This window comes from Pinus tabuliformis, chromosome 9, assembly GCF_031772625.1.
Source record: "Pinus tabuliformis cultivar Carrire ecotype Pingquan chromosome 9, CPIR1, whole genome shotgun sequence".
NCBI lineage: Eukaryota > Viridiplantae > Streptophyta > Pinopsida > Pinales > Pinaceae > Pinus > Pinus tabuliformis.
Window position 1 is genome coordinate 777,209,418 of NC_142307.1, and position 13,133 is coordinate 777,222,550.

General features: G+C 35.7%; 1 protein-coding gene across 1 annotated transcript; it reads right to left on the reverse strand.

The window, feature by feature from the left end:
* Positions 1 to 230: 230 nt before the first annotated feature.
* On the reverse strand, positions 231 to 3,622 carry LOC149151031 (uncharacterized). Its single transcript, XM_089438810.1, has 3 exons — positions 3,143 to 3,622; positions 1,466 to 1,671; positions 231 to 979 (listed from the first exon to the last, which is right to left on the reverse strand). The coding sequence occupies exons 1-3, from the start codon at positions 3,242 to 3,244 to the stop codon at positions 718 to 720; spliced, it is 570 nt and encodes a 189-aa protein (XP_089294936.1). The 5' UTR covers positions 3,245 to 3,622; the 3' UTR covers positions 231 to 717.
* Positions 3,623 to 13,133: the final 9,511 nt, after the last annotated feature.

Below are 13,133 nucleotides of genomic sequence, written 5' to 3' on the forward strand. Positions count from 1 at the left end.
ATACTGTTGTAATGGAACCTGCTAATGCCCAGTGATAAATACATATTACTTTACATAAAGTTATATCTTTCACAAAGCAGAGACTCCGGAAAATGAGAAGCACCGAGTCTTGTTTTGTGTTACAGGTTTCCAAATCTTATAACACTATTTCAAAGCACGCTACGTTTTCAATAGAAATTGTTAAGGTAAAAATCAAACAGTGATAAAGGTTCAAAACTGAAAATATCTCGTGCTGTCAACACCAATTGTAAAGATATGTCAATTCCATGGAAAAATACAACAGAAAATACAACGTTTTCTTATCAGCTTTCTAAAAAACACCTTCTGCATATTTCTAGTCCTTTCCAGTTCCTAGAGCTACCTTGACACAACCCTTTCTACTGAGCAGTTTTCTCCCAACAGGAATCACATAAATGCATACAGTATAAGGAATAAAATAATGCCTTTCTCACTCCGGTAAAGTCTGTTCAAGGAAAGCTGGCCATCCGACCATATGGTAAGATATATAAATTCTGTGGAAAAATACAATGGGTAATACAATTTTTTCTTATTAACTTCTAATGAACACCCTCTGCTGCATAATTCTAGTCTTTCCAATTTCTAGAGATACCTAGAAACAAACCTTTGTACTGAGAAACAGTTCTCTGATAACAAGAATCACATAAATTTATACAGCATAAGAAATAAAATGATGGATCTCACTCCACTAAAGTCTGTTCAAGGAAAGCTACTCATCCCAATAGCAGACTCTCTACCATATGGTGTCCAACCCCCTTCCTTGGACCTAGCGAAACTCACATAGTAGAGCTCACTTAGAATCAATGTGAACACTGTAAATGCTGCTCCTGCTCCAAAGACACCCTTTCGCAGTGTTTCACAAGAGAGATTGGTTACTTGGTAAAAACCTCTGTATTTTGTATGGTAGGCATTTCTTGCTGCTCCACCAACAAAGCAAGCCTCTGCAATGATGAATGTCAACCTACAAAAACAAGATGACTGTTAGTCCTTATTTAGAGATATTATTATTCTTGAATTTGTTACAACCTTTTGAGAACACAAATGTAGGGAGGTATAAGAATGCCCTATCTAATCTATCAGGCAGTGCTCTAGATGGGGCATTGCCATGTTAATAACCCATGTTCAAATCCCACAGGATATACAACCACCAATTATATGTTGGCCATGTTAAAGAAGAAGGAAGCCTTTTAGTGCAACATTAGTACTAGAAGAGCTTCATACATGCCTTTATTCACACCAGCTCATCTTATTAGTGCAACATTAGTGCTAGAAGAGCTTCATATATGCCTTTATTCAAACCGGCTAATCTTACTAGTGCAACATTAGTGTTAGACGAGCTTCATACATGCCTTTATTCAAACCAGCTCATCTTTTTAGTGCTAGAAGAGCTTCAAAAAATACCTTAATACACACCAGCTCATCTTAAGCAAAAGGGAAAGAACATTACCATGTGGCAATGAATAAGACAATAGCCCATGCACGAGACCCTCCTGGCCTGAGAGATCTGCCAAAACATAGACATCTTGTGGCACCCATTATCAGTGCCTGGCTTACAAGGAGAAAGAGAAATGCCCCCACTCCATAACCAGTTGCTATATCTGAATCATACACACAGTACGTGTATTCAGAATTCGTGTCTGGAACCACCTTAGCCTGCAATGAATAAAGTTGGTAACAATGATCAATAAACTGTGAATGCAGAGAAAAAATTAAGGCTTTATTTTCCACTGACCTCTCAGAACAAGTGTTCTGTTCAACTCACAAGCAATCAACATAAAAGAATTCCTTGTTAACAATATAAAACCTTTCAAGACCTTTGAAATGAGAGCTCTCATGCATCATTCTAACCTCCAGGTTCTGGCCTGATTCGCTGGTAAAAGAATAATGTGGCATAAAATCTAAATTCACTATCTATAGATGCAACTAACCTACTCATTACCCAATTTAGGTCATATAGCTAATAGATGAGGGCATACTGTTTCTTTGAAACTATCTACCCATTTCAATGCCTACTACTTATGATTCTCTTCTAGATCTATGGTTAAGCTTTGGAGAAAGGATAGGGAAGGGCGTAATTATCGTGGTTCCTTCCATGATTAAGGTTTAAATTATTTGATCTGCTTATTAGTTGCTTCATCACATGCTAATATTTGACCTCAAGTGCAAGCTTGGGCGTCCCATTTGCTTGTCCCCGCCATTAATTTGGCCAGACTTAGCTTGTAAGGGTGAGCTCCACATCACCTGAAGTCATTTCACCAATCTCCTCACCATAATTCCCATAATTGGAGGGGCTCAATTTATACTATGGATACTGACTCAAATTCCTCAGATCTGCATTGGACAAGAGAGAAGAAAACTAATTCAATGTCGGCGGGCGCTTTCTGTCACTGGTTACACAGGGAGTTGGAAGGCACCATTTAGACCCTCCATGGTATCCCAATTATGATACCGATTGGAACCATATTGTCCGCTCAGGAGGACTGGGAAGTGAATCGATAGATGCAGTGCCTCAAGCTACTTCCTGGCCAACACTGTATGGTGTATGTGGACTTACAGATGCCAGTTAAGAGCTGGTAGACTTTAGAGTTGTCCTCCGCCATAGATTTGGGCCTTGGCCTAACTTGGCACCAGCAAGATATGGAATGCGCGAGTCGAGACTCACATCGAGATCTCGTTCACAAGTTGAAGACAGATGAACAAAACCCACAAGAGATTAAGCGGGGAGGTCCAATCTACAAAGGAAAACCACAGAATGTGACTAGATCTGAGCTGGCGAATAAACCTTGGGACGATTATTAGTCTAAACCCTGAGAAAAACACACAAAAACCTAGATAAACCCACACTTGAAAAAAATCAGATAAATCAAAACTCATGTAGAAACAGATCTACAGATAGAAAAAAATGTAGATCGAAATAAATCCAATTCATACTAGACTAATAATTCCCTTTAGATCGATTCATACTAGTTTAAAAGCCATCACATCATCTTGCTATTTTCAGTAAGACACCAAACCATCAAATAAAAATTCCCTTTAGATTGATTCAATTTACTGAATGAACAAAGTGGTTAAAGAAAATTAGATTAAAAAAACGATTTGGGCACGAAGAGAAATAACAACTCACAGTACTCCTCCTCTGCTCTGCAGCAACAGCGAGCCCAAATGCAATGACATCGATGATAAAAACGATGATCAGGAGAAATGTGGAAGCCTTGCTTTCACCCATTGTTCGCAGCTCAACTCAACTTGGATCAGACTGTCTGTCAAGGCCTCTGAAGCTCGAGATCCCGTTCTCTCTGAGCTTCCACTGCTCAGAAAAGCAGCAGAAATAGGCGTCCAAATAAGGCCCAGATGCGGCAGGTGCCCTGTTTAATCTCAACCGAAAGAAGTGCACTTCAAGTAAATGAAAGCTGTGAAGGGTAGGCAGACCAGCACCCAATCGCTCTCAACTGATAGGGAGCGGGAGGTGGTGGGTCGCTCAATCTTCCAGTCCCACCCTTAAGTTCTGGACGTGTCCACCCACAATCATAGAAGTTTACTTTGCTGCTACGTTGGGATGAGAATAGCACAGCTTTAAAGAAATATTTTCTATGTCCTTTCCTTGCCTTTGATTAAATTTGAGGACAGCGAGATCTGGGCTGCCCCTCATGTAGGTCTCACTTCACTGACAGAGACTTCCATGAGCTAAATTGAGCTAAATTGGAAAATGTGGCCTCCCCAATTGTCGGTCGGAACTCCGCACGGATAAAAATATGGAGTTAATTTTTTTAATTATTAAAACAAGATATTAGGTCAAGAATTTCCTGCGAAATCATATGGTCGATCTGTTTGGAACTTTTATTTAAGTTTATTATTAAGATATTGATGATGATAAATTTAAAAGTTGGAAATATGTTTATTATATGTATTTTTTTTATGTGACTTTTTCCGAAAATTTTTATAAACATTTTATTTAAAAAAATAAATCTTTTAAAAAATTGATAAATAAAATATTTCAAGTTTTAAGAGAATAAAATATTTCTTAAAAATTAATAAATAAAATATTTCAAATTGCTGGTTAAAAATAAAAATAACAATTTTATTGATTGAAAATCAAAATCCTAATCATTAGGAATCTAAGCATTAATTTAATTATCATTTGATACGAAGGAAAGGGATAGGAAAAGTAAACAACTCCTTGCTTACTCATGACACCATACAATTATTATTATAATATTTTGGCATGCAACCATACAATTATTATTATAATATTTTGGTAAGCTACCATACAATTCATTTTATAATATTTTTGTATATTTCATATTATAAACTGGTTTCCCTCAAAAATAGAATCTTATACCAACTATTTTGGTCGTTGTCTTTCCATAGTTATTATACAAAGTTATTTTTTTCCTTTCCACTAATGATCAAGAGGTTTGTTCTTTCTACCGATGATCACAAGTTATTCAAGTGTTTCCTCTTACGAGTACATTTTCCCATGTTATTTACTTGACAAGGCATTTAGTCTCTCCCATTATTAAAGTTTATCTTTGTGTTTAGGGTTGGTCATGTTTTTATGGGAAGATTTTTATTTATTTATTTTTAATGTGGTTTATGGTTATTTGTATTAGGCAAATTTATTAAAAGAAATAATTTTTTGTTAGCATAATTATTAACTTTGATTTTGGGAGTGTTGAGAGAATTGAATCTATAACTTTTCAATAATCAAAATGCTTTAACTTGACCAATTAAACTTAAACTCTCCAACCAGATTAAACTGAAAATTGTTTGATGTAAGAATGATATAGTAAATTGTAAACTATTTCCTCTAAAAAAAAGAACATTTTTGCAAGTCATTTACTTGGGATTGGCTAGAATGGTAAGTATAGTAAGAGATTTAGTGTTTCCTTATTAAATATTATCCCCTTGTTTAGGGTTGGTCATGTGTATTAGTGGTAGTCAAGATCTATGGTAATCTTTTTAGTTTTATTTTTTAAGCCAAAGTATTTCGTTTTCTAGTTACATTTTAATGAGTTTGGCTGGATATAATTTAAGTGTTTTTCATTATTGTATGATAAGTCTTTTTGGTTTTTTTGTTTTTAATTATGTTTGTCCAAATTTGTTCATGGTTTTAAGTCAGTAATTTATTATGGTAAAGTGAATAATTATTGGTCAATTGGGTTTATCTCAAGTGATTAGGAGGAATGATTGTTATTCTCTCCACCCATGTTCAATTCCTACAAGTGATATGATAAACTTTGTTGTAATGGCTTCAAGCATGGTTGAATTTAAGTTTCCTCATATAGAATATGAGAGAGATTACTTCTAAAATTATCCTTATTATAAACATTATAAACATCTAATACATATTCCTAATATATTTAATGGCTCAACTGGAAAATAATGAACCTCTTAAATATGGTATAGCATAGGCATTATATGACAAAAGATAAGACATAATGCTAGCATAGGCATTATATGACAAAAGATAAGACATAATGAGCATTATAAGACATAAGTGGGCCATATGCTTTACTTTGAATGTAGTTTCCTCATATAAAATGTGAGAGAGATTACTTGTAAAATTAAACATTATAAGCATCTAATACATATTCCTAATATATCTCATGGCTCAGAAAATAATGAACCTCTTGAATATGGTATAGCATATGCATCATATGGCACAAGATAAAGACATGATAGGCATTATAGGACATAAGTGGGGCATATGCTTTACTTTAAGTTTTAGTATGTGTTTTTACATCATCAAGTGATGTCACTATGAAGATATTAAAAGAGATCTAGATTGAATATGAAATATAATGATTAATCTTCAAGTGGTGAAGAGGAAAAGGAAGACTCATGATGAAGAAAGATTCCTTTCATGTGTGTTTATATAAATTCACTTTGCCATATGAGTTCAAAAGAATATTTTGTATGGTTGAAAAAATATATGTGATCTAAAAACTTAAAAATATATATAATATTTTTTAATTTTGAAGTAGTTTACTTGTTTTATTCTTTTGCCATATCATGTAATAAGTGGGATTATATTTCATAATTAAGAACGGGTCATTTTAAGAACAATCTCGATTTTTACAATCTTTGAATTTTTAGTTCATTTCAAACTATTAGCATTTTTTGGCATCATAAATGGTGGAAATAGTTCTTTTGATGCAAGCGAGAAGAATAAAGAAGAGCTTGTATTAACAAAGAGAAAATTAATACCACTTGCACGGTTGGATAGATAAGTGACTCTAACAATGGCAAAGCAATTAGATAAGAGAACACTTTTTTGACATGAAGGTTATTTCAATGCAAGAACACAAAGTCATTTCCTAACATGACATAAGAAAGGGTATTGAATACCTTATAGAGGTAGAGAAAGTGACCCAACCAAGACTAAGTGAAGCGTCATAGCAATAAAGGATGTCAATGTAGAGGCCAAGGAAATAAACATTGTTAAATCAAAAGTTGAAAGAAGAGAAACACAAGTAGCAAGGAGAAATAATTCTTGAGGAGGAACAAGGAGACCAATTCTCAAAGAGGAACAAGCCTGACCTATTCCCAAAGAGGAATATCCTCAAAAATCAATTTTTGATGAACATATTTCAAGTGTAGATCTCCTGAAGACCTTTAGAGCAAGATATTGCACTAAGGAATTAGAATTTGTATGAAATGATATAGCCCAATAAGGTGACATTCAAACATATATTTTGGGACCCACCTTTTTTTCACCACCTCAGCTCCCAGGTTTAATATTTCTACATTAGGATTTGAGCACATTTGTGTTTTTTATTCATATTGTCATATAATGAGTTCTCCTCTTCCAGTCAAGGGATTTCTGGGAATGAGCATAGGTGTCACATCTATTTTTAGAGATAAGTTATACCATCCTAGCCATTATGTATGGTTATGTACATCATGATGAATTTTCACCGTTGATTTTTAATAGAAAGTTGGTTTTCATTGCAATACTTTATTTTTTTCTTTCTATGTAATTCCCCAAATATGGACTTGTGGAAATTATGTTGGATGTTAATTCATCAAATGCACAAGAAAAGATCAAGGTCTATCACCAAATGAAAAGAAACTAAACCTACAAGATGGTATGGCCCTTCTAAAGTGGGTATAATAATAAAGTGGTAAGTATGGTAAGTATATTGCCACTTGAATTAAATTGAAATTATTGCATAATATTAATAAATTAAAGTACACTTAAGGGTCAATAACTATAGGTTTTAACCCTATACATTACATGAACACAATTTCTTAAAACATAAAAATATACAATGGTGAGAACATAAAACAAATATACACAAAGTTTTTCCCCTGGATCCCAAAACCGGGACTACTAGATTGATTTTTCATTATATTTTTTTTAATGTTACAATACATATATATACATGCCAAAGAATTCATAAACCCCAATCCATTAAATATAACTGTAGTTCCCTTGACCAGATCTACAAAATACCATGGGCAAAAAATCATCATGCCCAAAACCATGTGCAAAAACCATGCACAAAACCATGGGTAGGTCCGCCCACCATATTTGGGTTCTCATAAAATAAAATAAAAATCTGAGACATTGCCTCGGACCCCATGACGCGTAGAAATAATATAACACACACCTGACAATATCATTATAGGAACACCATGCAACCAAAAAGCAACAAGAGGGCATGTAGGGTGGATCAATTGGAAATGCTATTATATTTTGTTGTCAAGTGTCTCCCCATAATTTCTACAAATCCTTTGACTTATGTGTCCTTCAATTATCTTCCCAAGATTTTATAGAAGGCACGTACTCTCCATTCAAGGAGAGTACACCTTGTGTAAGTTCTTTTGGGGTTGAAGTGAATCACTCAATCTTCCATTATGTTATTTAGCCTTGAACTTTCATGTATTATTCCTCTATTAGTTGAGAGACATCTTGTGTGAGAAGCCATGGTTCTTATGCTTACAATTAAATTTTGAGAACCCATGAGCGTGAGGCTAGGGTGGGATAGAGACTAGTTGGGGATTATTGTTGATTAATTAGTAAGCTAGTTGTGATTATTTTCCTATATATAGGATGATATTGAAGGGAAATGCATGGGATATATGATGTTGTTATGAGGGACATGTTGTTGGTGAGGAACATGGTTTTCATGAGAATCATGGAATTAGGGTCAATATTGTCCGTAATTGCAAACCATTGCTAGGATTCCCATAATTTGAAGTTGGAACTCTTTTTGTAAAAATATTATTGGTCATATTGAACTCCCTAATGAATTTTTTTGCAAAGAAATGGGGTGTCTAGGTAAAGTTATGCTAGAAGGAAGAGGTTTATTCAATGTTTGAGAGTTAATTGAGTTTCCTAAAGCTCTATTATCCAAAAATTTAAAATAAAAATCCATTTAAGTTGTAGACTAGGTTAGGATTGTGTGTGTGAAATCTAGCTACCAAATTCACCTTTGTTGCTTGATTACCCATATTCGGGGTGGCCCTACATGAGTTGGTCCATATGGATAGGAGTAAAAATGTTCAAATGGAGTTATTATCCCCAAGGGTTTCACTATCGGGTAAGTAACTTTATCGTTATTACTTATATATTGATGTTTAATTCTTGTGGTTGTTATTGGGTGATGGTTAAGTCCTCTAAATTGGTGAAAGTCAACACAAATACGATCATGTTTTAGAAAGGTTTTGTGGTTTTCTAGAAGGTAAATGTATGTAAAGTTAAAGGTTGTTACAACCATTCATTCAGGGTGTAGAATGAACAATTCAAACTTTATTATGTAAGTTAAGATTAAACCATGTCAATTGTATGGAATTAGCTTCGCAGGTATCTATGATCATGATAAAACCAAGAAGGATTTGTAATTATCTCTATGTAGAATGATTTTATCTACATCTTGTCATGTACTCCATTTAATCAAATGCTAATGCAAAAAACATATGCTAGTATGGTTAATTGAGTGGCCGGATGATAATCCTTCTGTAAATCATGCATGCGGTTAAATCTTTGTTGTAGTAATGTGGGAAATTGTTTTGCATGCATGTTTAATTTCATTAGAATTTTAAATATTATAAATATGCAATTGTATTAAATTGACTGTAATGAAATGGGATAATGGCGTGGACTCACAACTAGTAAATTTCAATTGAAAGAGGATAAGTTTTAATGGATTGACCCAATGACCAATGGAAATGGGTTTGAGTACGTCACATATACAATAATAGATTGTGTTGAAATTGTAACTAGGTTCGGTCTTCATAATTATTATTGTACTTGTATCAATATGCATTTCATGTAAAAACAAAAGAAGGGAAATTATTACTATTAGGTAGCATGTTCTTCGCGCTTTATTTTTGGTCAAAAGAAAAGTCAAAGGGCATGTTCTTCATGACCCTATGAAAAGAAGAAAATTTGAATTTTTGTAAGTGTCATTTGTCCTTCCAAGTTAACAATTTGGCCCTCCAGAAAGATAAGTCAGCTTTCCCAAAGGACGTGTCTCTTCACTTGAATGAAAAACTATATATTGGCACCTATCCTCCATCATTTGGAAACTAATTCGGTGATCTTCTATTGCAGAGAAATTCAGGTCTGTGGAAAGGAATCTGAGGCACATACATTTGGAAATATACGAGCTAGTTGTGGAAAGCTATCTCTTAAATACATGAGCTACAAGATGACACTAACCTTTTTGTGATATGAGCTACAATATGTTTGTAATACGAGCTACATGATGGCACTAACCTCTCTGTGATGCGAGTTACAATATGTTTGTAATATGAGCTACAAGATGACACTAACCTCTGTGATGCCAGATAAAGTATCTTTGTAATACGAGCTACAATATTTTTGACTTTTGTGAGTTCACTGAGGCAATATATCACCAAAGTATGTGAGTTCCTTGAGGCAATATATCTCTAAAGTTTCTGAGGCAATTTGAAGTCACACATCCATCATACTTATACAAAATTATGAACAGGCTTCTGAGGTAGGTCGAAACTTAAGGACTGAAATTTTTATGTGAAATTATGAGGCTTCACTGTGATGAAAAAGTTCTAAAGGACAAACATTATGAAATCTTGAGAGGGATGACTTGGTACTTGGAAATTGGTCTACTGGTTAGTTTGACTTGGATTTATCTTGTTGATGAAGAATCTATAAGGAAAGGATTTGTGGGTTTTCCCCTTATGGGTTTTGCCCTAGCCTTTGGCCTAATCTTTGGTGTCTCTTGTCTCTTGTGCACTTTGATCTCTATTTTCTTGTATTCAAATGGTAATTTCTTGATGAATAATAAAGAAATATCTAATAAGAACACTAAATATTTTCACAATTAATTATTATGTTAAAGAAATTCTCTCTTGCATTGGAATTTCCACATGGTATCAAAGCTAGGAAATTGAAGAGTAGTGGTATCTGAAGTATTAGGTCGAGTTATCTATAAAATTTGAATTATACTATGACCCATATTTGTGATATTCAAGCTACCTTATCACCGTTGTGCTTCTTAGGAACACGTTTTCTTCAGAAGATACTATTGGAAGAGGTCAACTTGATGACAAAACACAAATTTATATCTCAATAACATATATGGCATCTGAAGTATGCGTTCTTCCGAGTTGAGTACCCTCATAAGCATCCAAGTGGTGACTGGTGAATGATGATATGAATTCCTAATTGTTAATACAAGTCGTGTGCATATAAATTATGTAGCATCAAGTCATCTCTATGTTAGAATCTAATATGAGATCCTTGATATAAATCATCCAATCTATGAAATTTCTCTTGTATATTTCTACGAATCATCTCTAAGGGCTGTGATTTGTAGAAATTTTGAATAATATGACACTTATTCACAGAGATTATCTCGATTATACACTATTGCGGAATACATGCACAATAAATAATCTCCTCTATGTTGATCATCAATTTAGCAGCATTAAAATCAATGAAACATCAATCGCATGCACACATTAACACAGTATGTAACCCGGGGAAAGCATATAGCTGAAAACCCCACACTATCTCTATATTATATTGATTGAGAACATGTAACAATACATAGTACAATACTCCTCACAAGTACTCGGTACTATCTCCACCTGTTACACACAAACTAGCTCAGATCTGATGCCTCAAATCTCCTCCATTGTTTGCCTGCCTCCACTACGCAATCATGCATGAGAATAATGATGAATGGCTGAAGCAAAACTCGTATTTCCTTGGATGAACCACGCAATCCTCATTGGCATTACTCAATCCCACTGATTGTGCAAGATCTCATGCACAACTATAGTCACAACTGATAGAAATCTCAACATCTAACACCTGTCTCCACTGAACTGTCCATGCACTGAGTTAACTGATGTATTCTTTAGTTGCTTTATGAGTTAATAATTAGTGAATTAATTAACAATTAATTCACATCACTCATCACTAGTGTATTCTACAGTTAGACTAAATACAACTAGTTTAACCAAGTCAAATTGAACACAACTCCATCAACTCCACCAAAATCAATCACTTGAGTTCTAACTGAAGTCCAGCATGCAATAGCTCAACTGACCCACAAGAAAAGCGTATTTCCTTCTGACAGCTGCATGTTCCACATCTGTAGCTCAAACTGAAGTGCTCCAAGAGGATAAGATAATGTTTATAGTCCAAATATTATTAAGAGCTAATAATATTCGATTGTTCTATTTTTAGCCTGGCAGTCTAAAAATAGAATCTGCCCATATGTCTAAAAATAGAAGTCCATCTATTTTTACCAACATGACTAATCATCCACAAATAGCATCCTGCAACTCATAGACCATGATCCATATGTCTAAAAATGGACATAGTCTAAAAATAGACTTTGCTCCAAAAATAGCCTGCGGGCCCACTTAGTGAAGGCGACTCCTTTCCACTAAGCTCCATCATCTTGTTGCATTTCAACACTCCCTCTCAACAAGATATGGATTATATGCAACCCCTATCCTGCAACTCTGGAATGTTCTGCATGCAACACATTTGCCCGGTCCACTTGCTCCAACAACACTTGGAACAAAAACACTCCCAACTGACCACTCTATTGGGCTAGGAACATACTCTGATGTTGAAGCTCTACCTGCTGCTGACAAGTGCTCCCTCTCTGACATCTGCGCTACTGCAACATCTCCATGCATCTCGCACCATTGCACACTTCTCTGTGCCACCTAGCACTGTGCAAAACACTTGTGCCTCTCGCATTATTGCAGCCTACTAGCTATTCGCTGTCCTGGGATTCCCTACACTGTCGCTCTCTTTGCCGCTCCATCTGCATCTATCTCTACCCAATCAGTCAGTTCCTGATACTCCACATTGGGGCTCCCGTAGCAAGGTCTCATCCAAGAGGTTGGGTACCTCAAGGATCCTGCCCCTCCTCCTTGGGACGATCAATCCACATCGCCCCACCTCCTACTTGGAGGTATGGCTGCATGCGATCCCTCAGCCCACCTAGCTCGAAGTTTCCCCCTATTGGAGGTCTCTGCATGAGTAGATGTCTCTACTCAATCTCCTCTCAGCTTCCCTTGTTGTGGCTACTCCACAACCTCCTGAAGCTGCTGCACTAATCGTGGCTCCTCCACAATCGTCTGGGACTTCTTCTCGCTCTGCATGTTGAGAGGTAATATACGCTCCCTCTCAACCACCAAGTCTCCATCAGTTGCCTCGCTGCTCAAGGCTTTGCATGCATCTTGAACCTCAAGAGCATACAGGTTCTTGACCCGTGAACCAATCTGCTTCACCTGTCTAGTGATGATGTGTCTAAGGAAAACCTTTCCCTTACTGAAGACTACATCATAGCCTCTGTCTTCCAGCATCGCGATCGACACCAAGTTTCTCTTCAGTCCTACTACACACTTGACATCGGTCAAGGTAAGGCGAGCTCCATACTCCCTCTGAAAAATAATTGTGCCTACATCTGAGACACTATACTTCTCATCATTACCCATCGCTATGAGTATCTGGAGATATTTTCTCCTCCAAAGTACTGAACAAACTTTTGTCACCGGTCATGTGGAAAGAAGCTCCACTATCAAGAAACCAACCACTTCCCACCATGGATGAAACCATGCATGCGAAGAGTGTGAAATCCAACTCAAACTGTGAAGTAAGT

Coding starts and splice junctions, on each gene's coding strand:
- LOC149151031 (XM_089438810.1), bottom strand. CDS start 3,244: ATGGGTGAAAGCAAGGCTTCCACATTTCTCCTGATCATCGTTTTTATC. Junction 1,672..3,142: donor CAGAGCAGAGGAGGAGTACT/GTGAGTTGTTAT, acceptor TATTCATTGCAG/GCTAAGGTGGTTCCAGACAC. Junction 980..1,465: donor GTCTTATTCATTGCCACATG/GTAATGTTCTTT, acceptor TTGTTTTTGTAG/GTTGACATTCATCATTGCAG.